The sequence below is a fragment of the Cricetulus griseus genome, chromosome 2 (genome assembly GCF_003668045.3).
Source record: "Cricetulus griseus strain 17A/GY chromosome 2, alternate assembly CriGri-PICRH-1.0, whole genome shotgun sequence".
NCBI lineage: Eukaryota > Metazoa > Chordata > Mammalia > Rodentia > Cricetidae > Cricetulus > Cricetulus griseus.
In genome coordinates this window covers 413,613,560-413,630,121 of record NC_048595.1, presented here as the reverse complement: position 1 = coordinate 413,630,121, position 16,562 = coordinate 413,613,560, and the positions used below count along the sequence as shown (strand labels likewise).

Sequence of the window (16,562 nt, the reverse complement as noted above, 5' to 3'; positions counted from 1 at the left end):
TTACGATTAAAATTTAATTTGCTCAGTGCTAGTCCATCTTGGACAAGCTGCTGGTTGCTGTGGAATGAGTCTACACACTTACCTTGCAGAGCAGCTGTCACTGATCCAGTATCAAAGCTGAAAAGGAGGCAAACAGAGACAGGACAGATGGGATCCTCAGATGGGACTTTCCTGCTCTGGGCTACCTGACTCTAACCCTGACTCAAAGTTCATTTGCTTAGCTATTCAGACCTCAGGTTTCCTCTACTGCAAGCTAGGCATTGTCTGGCAGACTGGATATGGTTTGGGATTACATATTACCTTTTGTTAGGAACTTTATTCTCATGTGTTTAATCAGTAAAAGGCTATAATGATGTTGTTTTAGCTATTGCAATATATTACACACAAAATATACTATATATTATATATTATTTATACCACCTCTTTCTCTCTCTCTGACACACACACACACACACACACACACACACACACACACACACACACCCCATTGACCATTGCTAGAAATGTTAAAGCTGCCCCTTCCCCAGTTCTTCCACTGATCTTCACATATGACTTTTATTTTTTAACATTATTTTTTTTTTTATTGAATCTTTGGCAGTTCCACATCATGACACCAGTCCTACTAACTTCCCAGTTCTTCCATATCCACCCTCCATCCCGGTAGCCTCCCCCTGAAAGAAAATTAAAAAAAAAATTTAAAAAGGAAAGAAAGAAAGAAACCAACCAAACAACAACAAACCAAAAGAAAGGCCATCTGGTCAGCAACTTGCTCCTCTGTCAGCCACAGCCTTTGTGCATGTCCCAATCCACTGCTGTGTCCTTCCCACCTCTCCATCACACAACTGTTAGTGTTGTGTGCGTATATAGCAGTTGCTTAGTTAGGGTTTCTATTGCTGTGAAGAGACCTCATGACCATGGCAACTCTTGTAAGGAAATCATTTAATTGGGGTGGCTTGATTATAACTCAGTGGTTCAATCCATTATCATGGTGGGCCATGGTGGCATGCAGGCAGACATGATGTTGGAGAGGTAACTGAGAGTCCTACATCTTGCAGCCAACGGGAAATGGTCTTAGTCACTGGGCAATATTTTGAGCATGTATGAGACCTCAAAGCCTGCCTCCATAGTGACACACTTCCTCCAACAAGACCACACCTACTCCAACAAGGCCACACCTCCTAGCAGTGCCATTCCCTGTGAGATTATGGGGCCAATTGCATTCAAACTACCATAGCAGTATACTCTTTTGCCCAAATAGCTTTCCTTTTGAATGTTCATTGCAATGAGTCATGAGTCTAGTTCAAGGTCTCTGGCTTCTGCTACACCAACAATACTTACTGGACGTTCATAGAGAAGCTGGGTATCCTGCTCTATCCCTGAGGCGTGGAGATCCTGCGGCTATGAGGACTGGTCCCTTCACACACTCCAGCCGTTCATAGATGAGGTAGATGTTGGGGTAGGCCAACTCAGAGCCCTGGACCTGGGCCTGGATGGTAGCTGAGTTGGTCAGCCTGCCAGCTCTCCTGGGCTCACACCACCAGACCAGCTCTCTCCCTCTGTTGGCCGTAGGTAGGGCCAACTTTCCCAAGAGCAGCTGCTGGCTTCAGACTGCAGCACAGACCATGAACATCTGCATAGCCTTTGGCTGTGGATATCAACATAGACCCCGGGAGCAGTAGGAACATGGGCACAGACATCACCATGGCCTCAGGTGGCAGAGCAGGTCTCTCCCATCAGGCAGTTCCATGCATGATTTTATAAGAAAACAAGCTTATTTCTCTGTTATATTGACTGCTATGCTTTCCCCTTTCTGGTGAGACGGGCTTAGGCCTGTGCCCTAGCCTCAGTTTCCCTGTGGTAAAGCAGGCCATCAAGTTCAGTGACTGTCAAGGATCCTCTGACAGCTGCATGCTGAGTGTTTGCTTTGATACCATGCCCATTTTGCCACAGGATCTCCAGAAGTTGGTAACACTGGGAAAGTTTTTTTTTTTTTTTTTTTTTTTTTTTTTTTTTTTTTGACTGGGTTTAATTTAACTTTTTCAGAGTACATTTCTATCAGAAAGTCGTCAGGCCTTATTGTCAGAGATGTCTTAAAGGTATTTCCGAACTTGTTTCTTATTCTTCGCTTGACAAGGGCTGTCACCAGGCTCCATCACTCCCAGGCTAACAGCTACCAATAAACAGAGAATTATTTCCCACCAGCTAACACACTGTTTACTTTCCAGAAAAATTGCACTTTCCAATCTGACAGTTGATCAAGGGCGTCCCGCTGCTGTCAGCAGGAAGAAATGTTTAAACACAGAGATGGGAGTTTAAACATTTTCTCATTATCACAGAATAAGAAGAAAAAACACAAATAAATAAATAAGTAAAAAATGGCATCCAGCCTCTCTGGCCCCCTGCTGGGAGCGTAATGAAGCTGTGTCATGTGACCAGAAGGAGTGGGCTTTTATCTCTGGCCTCAGTATCTTACTCAAGTGACACCTGTCACATGACCCAACTTAGGTCTTTTATCAGCCTTCCCCAGGCACCCTTTTGGGGAATTGTCTTTCCAGAGCCTTGTGGCCCTGAGCAGCCATTGTCGTGGGCACTGTTAGAATCTCTTAGATTCCCCAAATGTGTTTAAACGTAGTAAATGACAAAACTAAAAGAAAACACAAAAAGATGTGGTGGAGGGAGGGGGAATCTATTGTCATTCTTCTATTTCATGTGAGTTTGCAGGGATTGGAGCCTGTCTGTCGAAAGTAATATGTCTGTATTTTCAAACGTTGGTCATTAGTTTTGAATCTGTGCATTAGAGCATGAGTTCAGACCATGAAAGCCTAGTGTCTGCATCAGGACCACACCTAGCCAGGCTCAGGATCAAACCCAGGCACAGCAGAGGCAGAAGCAGCTGAGGGCACCCTCCCCAGCCCCAGCCCCGCCATACTCTGGAGACTGTGTTTCTTATTGTCCTCTTGCCTTCCTTCCTAGGTCTTTTGCATAATTCTCTCCTCTGTGTTCTTTCCCTTTCTCTTTACTGGTCCCCAGAACCACCTGTACTACTATTATCACAAGCAGTTTTTAAAGCACCTACTATGCACCAGGCACTGTTTAAAACAACTCCAGGGTGGTAGTTTGTTTGCTTGCAGGCAGCTCCCTGAGAGAGACTGTCATTTGCACTTTAAAAAAAAGGAGATGAGCAGACAAGGTGGCTCATGCCTGTAATCCCAGGGAAGGTTTAAGCAGGAGTATTGCCAGAAACCTGAGGTCAGCCTGTGCTACACAGTGAGTTCTGTCTCAGAAAACAAACGAATGAACAAGAGGAAGTGCTAGTTCAGAGAAGCAAGAAGCACTTGCACAAGAAGTACATGAAGCCCCTTGCACAAGTAGTACATGAAGCCCCTTGCACAAGCACTATGTGAAGCCCTTTGTACAAGCAGTATAAGAAGCCTTTTGCAAAAGCAGTTAAGTGGCAGAGCCAGATCTGAGCAAAAGGAACCCAATTCTGCCTGATTCTGCAGCCAGTTTAGCTTGTTAATATCTTCTTAAATTTTATTTTATTATATGTATTGATATTCTGCCTGCAAGTGTATGTCTGTACACCACATACATGTGTCTTCAGAGGCCAGCAGGATTTTCATGGAACTGTCTAGAGTTATAGACAGTTGTAAGCTGCCAGGTAGTTTCTGGGAATCAAACTTGGGTTCCCTGGAAGAGCAGTCAATGCTCTTTACTGCTAAGCTGTCTCTCCAGTTCCCCTGTTAATATTTGTGTTTGTGTACTGTTTCCTTTGCTTCTTTCTACCTCATAAGTCACACTTCTTAAGCTTTTCTCTTGTTTCCTTTTTCTTTTTCTTTGTGAAAAAGTCTCACGATGTAGCCCTGGATGGCTTAGAATTCTAATAGACCAGGCTCCTTTATACTCAAGAGCTCTGACTGCCTCTGCCTCCTGAGTGCTGGGATTAAAGGTGTGCACTGCCACCCCTGGTTCTCTCCAATGCTCTAGATTGGTTCCCTTCGAATTCTGGATCCTATTTACTTCTTGTACAATTATCTTAAAAGCCAGTGCTCTTACCACAGAACCATCCTTGCAGTCCCGTCACTCCAGCTTAGTATCTTGCTGTGTAGACCACACAACCACAGAATGCTTTTCCCAACTTTTATTGCCTTTCCCCCCCACAATACCTCCCCTTGCTACGAATTTCCATCCACTAATGTTTCGACTATGTTAGTCTATTTTACGTTGCTATAATAAAATGCCTGAGATGAGGTATGTTATAAAGCAAGAGATTTATTTGCCTTACAGTTATGATGGCTACAGGCTTCAAACAGCATGGAGCCAGTGTCTGGGTGACATCACCCTAGCTGTATTTGCATTTCTACCTCAGGTCAGAAAGAAACTCTGAATAATCTTCATTTGGGAGAGGAGAGATGGCAGTGTGGCCAGTTAGAGGTAAAGAGAAGCACACATGAAGCAGGGCATGGTAGCTCATGCTTGTAATCTCAGCATTCAGGAGGTTGAGGCAGGAGGAGTACCGTGAGTTCCAGGCCAGCTCAGGCTACAGAGTGAGACCACCACCCCCTGTTAAAAATTTTTAAAAATTTAAGAATTTTAAGTGGAATGATATTTAATTCCATTGGAAGCAATCCCTTCTTGTCCTGCTGGACAGAGGTGCTCCTGATGTAGCTTGGAAATGCTGTGTGATCTTAGAACAGTGATACAGACCAGCCTGAGGCTCAAGCCTGAGGACCACTGTGCTGAAGATCCAGAGAAGACAGGAGTGGGTTCCTGTGTTGTTGGCCCACTAATTAAATCCCACTTATTGACTTAAAAATATCGATTTATTTTATATGGGGAGGGTCATGCATGGTTGTGAGATGCCTGATGTGGGTGTTGGGAACTACTAGAAACTGAACTTGGGTCCTTTGCAAGAGCACTGTGGGCTTTTACCCGCTCACCTATCCTCCAGTCCAAGTAAAAAGTTTTATGTCTCTCTCCCACTGTGTGTGTGATTTGGTAGCTCTGTCCTGTATCTCCTCCTCCTTGGCTCATCTGGCCCATGTGGCCCCAAACAACAAAACAAAGTGAACTTGGAAAACCTTGCACTGTTATCCAGGGAAGGGTGGGCCCAGAAATGACACTGAACGCTCCCTCCCACAAGCCGTTGGCAGAACAAATCATGTTGTTCTCCCCACCAAGGAGTCAGGAAGTACTGTATGATCCAGAAACAGAACTTCTAAAGGAACGATAGCAATGGCTATGTGTTACTAATCAAATGGAATACAAGTAATTATGTTTTTAAAAGCTAAATGCATCTCTAGGAATGGTCTCAACAAAAATCATGGTAGGAAAAATGCATAAATAGCAGGGATGCTCATTTCACAACATCAAGGAGTGAAGGAAAATTTGAATGTTTTTAGAGCTGTATACATAATTTTTATTAATATTTTTATTAAAGGAGAAAAAGCACAAACACAATTTATTTTCCACTTAGAATTAAAGAGGGTAATTTTTGCTTTTGTTTTGTTTTTCAAAGAAGGATTTCTCTGTGTAGCCCTGACCACCCTGGAACTCACTCTGTAGAACTCACTCTGTAGACTCAAACTTAGATTAGCTTGCTTCTTGCCTCCTGAGTGCTTGGATTAAAGGCATTCACAACTACCACCTAGCTAAAGAGGATAAATTTGTTAAGTTAATTAAAAAAATGCTTTCACAGGAAATTGTAGTTGGAGTTTCTGTTCTACCTGTTTCTGCTGTGCTTCAGTCTCAAATAAACACACAGAGACTTATATTAAATATAAACTGTTTGGCCAGTGGCTTAGGCTTCTTACTAGCTAGCTCTCTCTTAATTATTAACCCATTTCTATTAGCTATGTTTTGCCACGAGGCTGTGGCTTACCTGTAATCCAGCATGTTACTCATTTGGCAGCATGGCGTCTCCTTCAATGCCTCTCTGTGTCCTCTTCCCAGAATTCTCCTCATCTCCTGGTCTCACCTATAATTCCTGCCTGGCTACTGGCCAATCGGTGTTTTATTCCTCAACCAATAAGTGAAACATATATACAGAAAATAAAACAATTGCACCTATTTTTGCAGCAACTGGATCTTACAGAAACCCAGTGTGATCTGTCACAGTTGTTCAGGGGTCATGCTCAAGAATCTGAAAGACCAGCTGTTTTAACTTCCAACTAGGATTCTTGGCTATCACTCTCTGCATCATCCAGGAGGCAGAGGAGGCCACCACTGTGGTGAGGACTCAGTCCTTGTTCATGGGCAGGTGAGCCAGCTCAGGGGACTTAGTCTGTATTCATGGGTTGGTGAGTCTTGCTGACCCTCCCAAAGCAGCAGCAGTCTGTGCTAACCCTGCAGTGGCCCAGCAGTCATCCAGCCCCTTTGTTTTGTGACAGCCTACTACTGGAAAGAGTGTCTCTGGCTTTCTCTTACAGGTGTTCCTCCATGTGTCTTGTCCTGGTAGCATGCAGCAGAATTGGAGGTGTGCTGGGGAAAGCCCAGGCTTTGGGGACAGAGTTTGTGCATCAAATCCTAGCTACTTATATCTGATTCTGAGTATTCTCTGTAAACTCTACTATGTCTTAGTATTGTTAAGAAGATTATAGAAGATTAGATCTGCAAACTAATAGGTGTACAGTACACATCCATTTCACATGATGCTTCCTTTAGAGTGTGGCATGTGATAGGTGGAGCCAAGCTTCCTGATTTAAATGTGCCCAGATCAGAGACTAAGCTGCTCTTCTTGGGGTGCATAGTCTTGTCTTAGTATTTCATTTCTGTAGCCTGAAGGGATTGGCATTATCTGTTGGGGGCCGATAGATTATATAATTAATTCACCTTGTACTTACAACCACTTTCCACTAAGTCATAGCCTTACTTAAGTTGGAGGCATTTTAAGGCCAATGTGTAAGAATTTAAATGGGATAAAAAAAAAACAGGCAGGAATAAGTATTGTTTTGACTTGCTGTTGCTGAGTCCTCTGAATCATGATCCAACCTGAAACATCAGCTGCCTCTTCAACAGTAGAACAGTCTACAAATCTGATAGAGTTGTGGTTGCCAGAAAGATCTCAGACACTCGACATAGTTTGACCCCAGCTTTGCACTTGAACTCTGGCAGCTGCCTTAGAGAAATTACCCAAGTGCCGAGCCTCAGTTTCCACGTCTACAGCAGAATAACAACAATACCTTTCCCCCAGTGAGTTGTATGAATAAATTATGTATTTTCTCTGATTTATTCAAACAATCAACATAAATCCTTGACCAGAACAGGACTGAAGTCTAAATCCTCTATGATACCATACTAGTGGCATTTTTTTTCTAGGTTGAATAAGATCTGTTCTTTGCACACACACCCTGCCAGCCCTGTCCAGCCCACACTGTTTCATCTTGCAGGTGCAGTGGGCAGACTTTGTCCAATTGCTTGCTAATATACACAAAGGCAGCTTTTTTTGGGGGTGGGTAAATGCATGTATTTTTTCCCTTCTTCCATCTCAGACCCTGGTTGGAAAGTTACCATTTTAAAATTCTCTCTTAATTGGTTCCTTCTTCTAAAGGATACATTGTGGTCTCTGGTTTCTAGGCTACTATTTCATGAGATGTCTCCTTGATGAAGTAATTTGAGTTTTTCAGGCTTCCTTAGGAGGCACAAGTGTCAGCAGTGTCTCCTGCTGAGGGTGCTGCGTGTGCATGTGTGTCTGCTGGTGCCACAGAGCTTGAGTTACATCTCTGGAACCCCAGTATCTGTACCATCAGTGGAAGCTTAGGTTCCTCATTGCTTTTGCCATCACTGTAGATAATTAGGACTCAGTAGCAGGTGATAGACTGAAACTCAACTCTAGCCAGCAGCTCAGTGTGACCTCCTAAAATCTGGGCAGACTGAAGTAGTGATGCATCCCAAAAGCCAGTCAAGGAGGAAGAATGCATCCCTGGGGACCATCACAAATAGTCCCAAGCAAGCCCACCCGTTGACAACTTTATCCAAGAGACCACCTTCCTTGGAGACCTCTCTAAGCCACACTAATCCTCCCCTGTCACAGAAGTCTTTGGGTTGGGAGGAGTTGTAAGGAACACAAATGTGGCAGGCCTCAGCAAGCACCAGTTCTGGCTCCAGAAATTTCCAGTTGTCTGTCTCAATCTGTCCTGTAAAGAAATGGAGCTTTTGGCCCAGGGAATTTTCCAAATGGCTGAAACTGTTCTGAAGGACTCTTCTCACGCCACCTCAGTTCATGTCTGTTTGTTTAGGTAACAATAACAGCAATAACCTTCCATTAAATTCTCTTCATGTATTATGTCTTTGCCTTGAATATTGTATTTTAAATATCCCAGGTGACAGAAGAGAGAATAAAGATTTCTGGTCTAGAATGGAATAGAGCATGAAGCTTCATAGTAAGCTGGCACAACGAAACAGTCCTGAAAGGGAATGAAGAATAAACAAAATGAAAAGGAGTGAGAGAGTACAGATTGAATAAAGAAAAATTGTTAGACACTACTGCAGTTAGTGATGGAACTCCACATTTTGGTTTTTTAAAAGGCAATAATAAAGGATTACATTATCTTAAAATAGTCATTAAAATTTTATCTATTGTTATGCATGTGGGTTGTTATGTGTGTTTTGTCTGCTGGTCTGTCTGTGTACCATGAACACGCAGTGCCCAAGGAGACCAGAAGAGGGGGCTTCATTCTCTGGGACTGGAGTGACAGATGGTTGTAGCACCTCTGGGTGCTGGGTATCCAACCTGACCATGTGAGAGAGCAGCCAACGCTCTTAAGCACTGACCATCTCTCCAGCCACAAAAGGCACCACTGCCACAGTGTGGTGGTGTAACCTTTAATCCCAGCAGTTGGGAGGCAGAGGCAGGTGGATCTCTGTGTGTTCCAGGCCAGACAAGGCTACAGAGTGAGACCTATCAGTAAATATTTTGAATTCTCTGACTTTACAACCCACAGTTGAAACTCACTACACCCCTAGGAGGAACCACAGCAAATTTTAAAGGGACACACGAGAAGGGCCTGCGACAGTGCCTGGTGATGGCTGGCAAGCAGAGCACTTCAGTTCCTCTCTCCTTTGTTGTCGACATCAGTGTCTATTTAAAAGTCCCGAGCAGATATTTTTGTGACTCTACCAAGAGTCTTCATTTTAAGGAACTGCTGCCGTTTCTCAAGTCCTAATACCCCAATTTACATTTTGACTCTCCTGAAAAGTGATTTTTTTTTTTTTTAGCATAAATCCAATTCAGGGGAGAAGATCTGCAGGCCTCCGGTGTCCATGCGATCACAGATCTTATTCTCTTTAACTCTAGTACTCTCTAGTGTTACAGATCCCTGCCATCTATTAAACAGTTGAATTGCTCTGGCTTTTCCCAGTCGTGGTTCATCTTCAACAGGTTTCATCTCCATGTGAGGGCAGAGGCTTAAGGACATCATGAAGTCATTCCCATAGAGGCTAGACCTGCCTTCTCCCTACTGCTAGAATTGAACTTCACATATGTAGCCAGCTGATTTTCCATTGTGACCAATTTTATGTCTCCAGGTAGTAGTTCCTTTTGAAAGTTCCCTGTAGGTCAGAAAGTCTCAGAGGGGTGGGGTTTGCTCCCTCCCTTCTAGCTGCTTAAGTAGGACAAAATTGGGGGTAGAGAGACAGCTCGGTGGTTAAAAGTACTTGCAGCTCTTGCAGAGGCTCCAGGTTCTGTTCCCAACACCTACATGCTGGCTCACAACTGTCTGTCACTCCAGTTTAGGGATCTGATGCCTTTTGCTGGCCTCCTCAGGTACCAGGCTTTGCATGTGGTACACATACTTGCAGGAGACATACACTCATAACAAACAAAATTATTATTATTTTTTTTTTTGAGGCAGGGTTTTACTGTGTAACAGCTCTGGCTGTCCTGGAATTGGCTCCGTAGACTATGTTGGCCTCGAACTCACAGAGATCCACCTGCCTCTGCCCCCTGAGTGCTGGGATTAAAGGCGTGTGCTGTCTCCTCGTGGCTGTTTTTCTTGTTGTTGGGGGGGGGCATAAAATTTAAATAAATTTAAAAAGCAGGATGAGTCTGTAACAAGAATAGAAATAATAGTAACACTAAGGCAGACAGGCATTCAAGGCCATTCCTGTTGGTCTTATCTTTGATAGGGAAGTGTATTGAGTGTTTGTGTAGCACACACCCGGCTGTGGGTTCTGTCTTCAGTTCAAGAGGGAATGGCCTCTTTGATAGCTATGTGAGGGACTAACTTTTCACTTCGGGGATTGTAGTTTGGGTTCATGCTGCTCTCAACTAGGTAGTCTGAAATGGCACAAGCAAACAAAACAAAACAAAAACAGAAAAACTCTCTGCCCTAGAAAATGTTTTGCATGGGAAATACCATGATCATATTGCTAATTCTAATTCCCATTGTGATTGTCAAGATACAAACCTAGGTGTTTCATAAAATGCTCTGGGGAACAGCTGTAATTATAAATATTCTCTGAAGACAAATCATTGCTGAAGAGCCAGAAAACAGACATCTTTGAGGCATAGACACCTTTAAATCATTAGAGTCAGAAATAAAGACCCAAGAGAAAGTCACAAAGAGCTGGAAAATGCCATGTGAGTGACACTGGGGTGCACACACCGGGGATATGCCAGTGGTTTCCACCCAGGAGACATGACCAATCTGTGGTTGCCAACTGGGTGGCCCAATCGTAAAATAGTTATTATGGTTTGGAATCTTCCCAGGGACACCTAAAGGGCTGGAGGGCCCTGCACATGGTTTCACTTTAACTCTCTCTAGATTACTGTCCCTTGCACTCAAGGCAGAGATGGTGTAGGAGGCCCTCCCAAGACACAGAGGGGTGTCTGTTCTTGGCTTTGGGAAGTGTCCCACCAGGCTTCTGTGCTTGCCAGCAGAACCCTTTTAGGCTATGGTAGATCTGGGAAAATCATCATAGTACCTTTTACTCCTTGAGATTGCCTGAGAAGATAATTCACCACCAGATGGGAAAAGGTGGCAAAGCATCGTGGCTGAGCAGGAACAGTGCCACTTCAGCACCTAATAGCCCATACCCCAGGAAACCTCTCAGGCTTGGGGGAAAGGGAGTCCGTTGGTCACTGTGAGCTCTGGTATGTCTTGCCAACTAACAGAAAGGGCTACCTAGCTAAGGCAAATGACGTCGCTGAGGCGCTGTTCCACCAGTGTTGGTGGAACTCCTCGCAAGTGACTCAGGAGCCCACTACAGCTCCAGGAGTGGAAGTAGCAGCCAAGGGCATCCTCACCTCTTCCCCAGCGTAGGAAATGGAGTTCTGAAGAGGCTGTCCTAGGAGTGGTAGACAGAGGTGAACAGTGTCCCCTCCAGCAGGCGGTGATCATGTGTCCATTCTGGGACTGCTTACTTACCTGCAAAGATCTGGATGACTCCACCTTTTATTTTCACCAACATTTGTTAAACCCGGCTAGGTAGTGACCCTTCCTGTAGGAGGCTGAAAGGTCACACATTTCTGGCTTTAGCTTCACTCCTGAAACTGCAAACAAAGACTCTTCTGTAGGGAAGAAAAGAGAAAAGCATCAATATATTAGTTCACAGTACATATATTTTGTCTGCCTGTTGTAATATCTGTTACCCAAAGAGATGTCAAAATAGGCAGACTTACTAATAATTTATACTAACTCAGGGGTGACTTACTTTACCAAATCTTTACTAGTTGTCAAGGGCTCCCTATTTAATTCAGTTCAGTACATATCCACCAAAAGAACACTAGTGGGTGAAACTGGGGAAGGGTCTGGAACCCATGGTGAAGAGTTAGAAGGTCATGCCAAGGAGTCTAGACTGCAGTCCCAACAAGGACAGTCAAAGAACATCGCATGGGGCTGAATACACGGTGGAAGGTTAACCCTGTCAGATAACATTAGTCTCCAGAGCAATGGCTCTCAACCTGTGGGTCACGACCCTTTTGGGGTTACATACCAGATAATCCATATTCCAGATATTCTGCGTGTCAGATATTTATGTTGAGATTCATAACAGCAAAAATGCAGTTATGAAGTAGCAAGAAAATAATTTTATGGTTGGGGGTTATTATGAGGAACTGTATTAAAAGGTCGCCACGTCATGAAAGTTAAGAATCACTGCTCTAAAGAGAGCTAAGGCATGAATTTGATGAATTAAAAAAGAACTATTTAAAATATCTTTTTGTGGTGCCTTCATCCTTATCCACAGACAGATGTTCCTTGACTTACCATGGGATATATCCTGGTAAACCACTGGAAGTCCTTGGGTTCAATCCCCAGCACAAAAGAAAGATAACAGATACCATACACCAAAAATGTAAACTTGATTTTCTGTGTATGGGTGCTTTATCTGCATGTATGTTTGTGTACTATGCATGCAGTACCCGTGGAGGCCAGAATGGGGCATTGGATCCCTTGGGACTGGAGGTTCAGACAGTTATGTGCTGTGGTGTGGGTGCTAGGAATCAAACCTAGGAACTGGTTCTCTGGAAGAATAGCTTTTTTTTTTTTTTAACCACTGAGACATCTCTCCAGCTCCATTAAAAATGCATTTAAAAGGGCTGAGAGGTGGCTCAGTGACTAAGAACACCAGTGTTTTTTTCAGAAGTCTTCAATTCTCAGCACCCATATGATAGCTTCCAATGGTCTATACTGTAGTCCTACAGGATCTGATGCCCTCTTCTGGTACGCAGACATACATGCAGGTAAAATGCCCATATACATAAACAAATACAAAAATGTATTTAATATGACCCCATTTCAAAACAGTAACAACAACAAGCATTTAACACACCTAACCTGTGGAACATCAGAGCTTAGCAACACTGTACACAGTAGAGCTGGTTGTTTCCCTTGAGACTGTGAGACTGGGAACATGTACCAATCTGCCACCACCCTGTGAGGAGAGAGTACATCACTAGACCCCCAAATGGATCAAAACTTGGTACAAAGTCATCCCTTGTGCCATGGTTCCAGGACTACTGTATGTGCCAAATGATTCTAAGTCTCTCATGTAAAGCAGAACTGTATGTGCGCATATTACACACACACACACACACACACACACACACACACACACACACACACACAATGTTGTGTCCTTTAAATTGTCTCCAGATTGCCCATCACACCTAATGTGGTACACACTGTATAAACAGTTACACACAAGAGAAAAGTTGGCCCATGTTAAGCTCATGGTCCCCTGAATATGTGGGGTTGTCTGAATCTGAAAGTGATAGATTCTACAATCAGGGGACCCATGGTCATGGAAGGCCCCTTCTAGGGTTCCTACTGACTGCACATGGCTCTTAAATGTAAACATTGCTGATCATGGATGGCCTGTATCTGATTGGTTGGGCACCCTGGCAGTTTGCAGTTCCAGAGATGCCTGTGTTTATCACACACCCACTGTCTCTGAGTGCGCTCAGTAGAGTGATGGGCCAAGGTCTTCCAAAGGTAACATTCAGTTAAGGGACTCATTTGCATGAGAGGAAAACAAAACTTCCCAGAAGATTGCTGTGAGCTAAAAAACATGAGCATGTTCAGGACACCTTCCACAGTTCCTGACATGCAGGAGGCACTGAACAGTTGTCATTGTTGGGGTCATGAGCAGAGCAACATAGGAGACTCAGTTCAGCAAGGCATGTGACAGTAGTTGCTTACAGAATCCTTCCCACCCAGGCATTGCTTTTGCAGGCTCACAATCTGCAGGAGCCTGGGTTGCTCCAAATAGCTCAATATGTATGAGAGACAGAGCTCCTGTGCTTGGCACACCAGAGGCACATAATGTCTTAATGATACTGTTTGCTTGGAGCTGTTCACACCCAATGAGAAGAAAGAAACCATGCTGTCAGCCCTGCCTTGCTTGGCCTGGACTTCTCTGCTTCGATGCTGTGGGAAACCTGTGCTTCTGACATCTTTGGTTTGGAATTATAGATTTGCCAAGCTGGCATGGGGAGCAGGGTAAGTTTTTGCTGATCTGAATAAGACATTTTTCACAGGGATACTAGCATATGCCCTTGTGTACTCTCCTTTAGCTCCCATCACAGCATAAACAGTTAAACGGCTAAAGTGAACAGTGTGTACTCTTTACAGACAACACTGTAAACTCAAATACCAGCTGATTTAAGAGTTTGTCTCCACAAGAAACCTTGTCAGACCTTGGAGACAGTGGCATGAAAAGCTTGGGCTTCCCTGAGGCTTCTTTGCTCCTTGAAAGTAGGGATGGGGATGTAGGAGGGGGGAGGGGAAGAGAGGGCGGGTAGGGAAAGGAGGAGAGGAGAGGGGAGAAAGAAGAAAGGAGAGGGAGAGAGGGAGGAAGTGAGAGAGAGAAAAAAGAGAGGGAGAGGGGGAGAGTAGGAGAAGGAGAGAGAAAGGGGGAGAGAGAGAGAGACTGAGAGACTGAGAATCTAATCAAAAGGATTCAAGTTGGCCTTGGACTGCCAGACTCTCCTTCCTAACTCACTGTAAAAGAAAACGAAAAAGCAGGGAAGAAAGAGATGGAAAGGGAAGGGGAGAAGAGGGGAAGGCAGTAGACGGCTCTCCCTCGGTAATCTCAGCAAGGCAAGCCCTTCCACTCCAGTGACTGCTCATTAGCTTAGTGAATCTGACAGCGTAATTATCGCAGCTGCTTTGCGCTTAGAATAAATAAATACGAAAGTGGGTGCTCAGAAGTTTTCTGAGAAGGAAATTCAGTCATCTAGACTGTCGGGAAGACAAGTTTACTTAAAACTTTTTAGATTCTTCTGTATTTAGATCACTTCAGAGGAGATAATGAGATAGTTGCCTCTCAGTCTAATTGAGTTCCTCAGCTCCTGGCAGTTGGCTGTCACCCCTTTCAGACCCCGCTTTGACTTTCTTCCTTAGAAATCGGATCCCAGAGTCTCCGTTTACTCTCCCTACACTGATAACCTGGGGAAGGCCGGTGCACTGGAGTGCAGAAAGTGACTTAATGGGATTGGGGGCTGAATAACCTTCACAGGAAACAAGATAATCAAATCTCCCTTGTTGGTACTGGCTGAAGGAGAGAGCCGGAGTTACAAAGAACTTGGAAATTAAACTAGCCTTGCAAAATGTCCTGCTCTTTCCCTCATCACATGGATGCTTCACCATTCTTACACATCATCAGTTCATCTGCTAAAACTGCTTATTGTGTGCGATTATTCAGAGTGCACCCTTCTGCAAAGAAGACCAAAATCCTAGCTCATGTGTATGCATGGCAGCTTCATATCCTCAAAGCCCAAGGGATCACAGAGTACCTTAAATGGAAGTTGCTAACTAACATGGAGTACACTTACCACTCAGACTAGGGCCTGGTACACACACACACACACACACACACACACACACACACACACACACACACCTCCCATTAAGGCAGATAATCTTCCCTTTTAAAGTTAATTAGTCCCTATTTGTCTTTCCCTCTCCATCTTGCCTCTCCTAGAGCCACACTTCCACAAACCCTTGTATTCAGTGAGCTGAAGGTTTTGTAAATGTTCAGTTCATTCTGGGATAAAAAGGAACCTAGTGTTAACCCACTGTGCAGATGGAAAAATCAAGGCTTATGAAGGCCACTGGTGCATCTGGTTTTTTGGGAAAGGAGGGGGGTACCCAGAAAACATAGATTTTTAATTCTCAGTCCTGAGCTTAGAACCCTTGTGCCACTTTGGTCTGACTTGTTAAAACAAGGATATGATATCACCAACATTAAAGAAAATTCTGAAAAGGAGGGAAAATGATCTACAACATTTTTATTCTCTATTTTAACTTTCAGTTTTGTTCATATGCAAATAACTTTCATAAGTAGAGTATAATGTGCCATTTTGTATTCTTGGTTTTGGTTTTTGAGTCAGTGTCTCACTGTGTATTTTTGGATGGTCTGAAATTTGCTATGTAGGCCAGGCTGGCCTTGAACTCATAGAGAACCACCTGCCTCTGTCTTCTGAGTGCTAGAGTCAAAGGCATTTGTCACCATGCCAACTGGCTTTTCTCTTCTTCCTTTTCCTCCTTTCTCCCCTCTCTTTTCTGTCCTTTATTCTTTCCCTCTCCCCCTTCCATTTTGAAAGATGGCATTGCTATGTGACCCAGGTTGCCTCCAAACTGTTTTGCAACTAACTGCCTGGCTTGTTTGATTATTTTTTTTTTTTAAGCTGCTCAATTGTTTAGCCAGGTAATTTCAGGGATAAAAGTATCTCTATTATGAGAGTTTTGTGTAACTCCTCATACATAATGTTGGTTGGATCTGATATTGATGGAAGTCACAGTCACCGATCTACACTCCCATCAACAGAGAATCATTTGATTGTCACCTTCTGGGAGTCACTGGGTAAAAGGAAAACAAAACAAACCAAACCCTAATTTAACAGTTACTTTACTCTACCCCCACAGAAGCTGTCCTCCACTTGACAGTGTGCTGTTTTTGCTTCCTCCAGAGTAAATTGCTATTTTATGTCTTTCCCCTATTTTCATCTGCTGCTTATTTTTCTTGCAAAAACAGTTATAGAGTGAAACAAAAACAATAACCATCCCTGAGTAAGAAATCTTAAGACCTCAGGGTGTTTGTGGGTGCTATCATAAAAGGAA

General features: G+C 43.8%; 1 protein-coding gene across 2 annotated transcripts in view; it reads right to left on the bottom strand.

Moving 5' to 3' along the window:
• Positions 1-5,393: 5,393 nt before the first annotated feature.
• Positions 5,394-16,562, bottom strand: part of Cdk15 (cyclin dependent kinase 15) — a 99,422-nt gene continuing 88,253 nt past the window's right edge. For both annotated transcript variants that reach the window (XM_027396989.2, XM_027396990.2), the window contains exons 13-14: positions 11,367-11,509; positions 5,394-8,405 (exon numbers count right to left, since the gene is read on the bottom strand). In XM_027396989.2, coding sequence (XP_027252790.1) covers positions 11,400-11,509 — 110 coding nt within the window. In that variant the 3' untranslated portion in view covers positions 5,394-8,405; positions 11,367-11,399. The remainder of the gene's footprint in view (positions 8,406-11,366; positions 11,510-16,562) is intronic.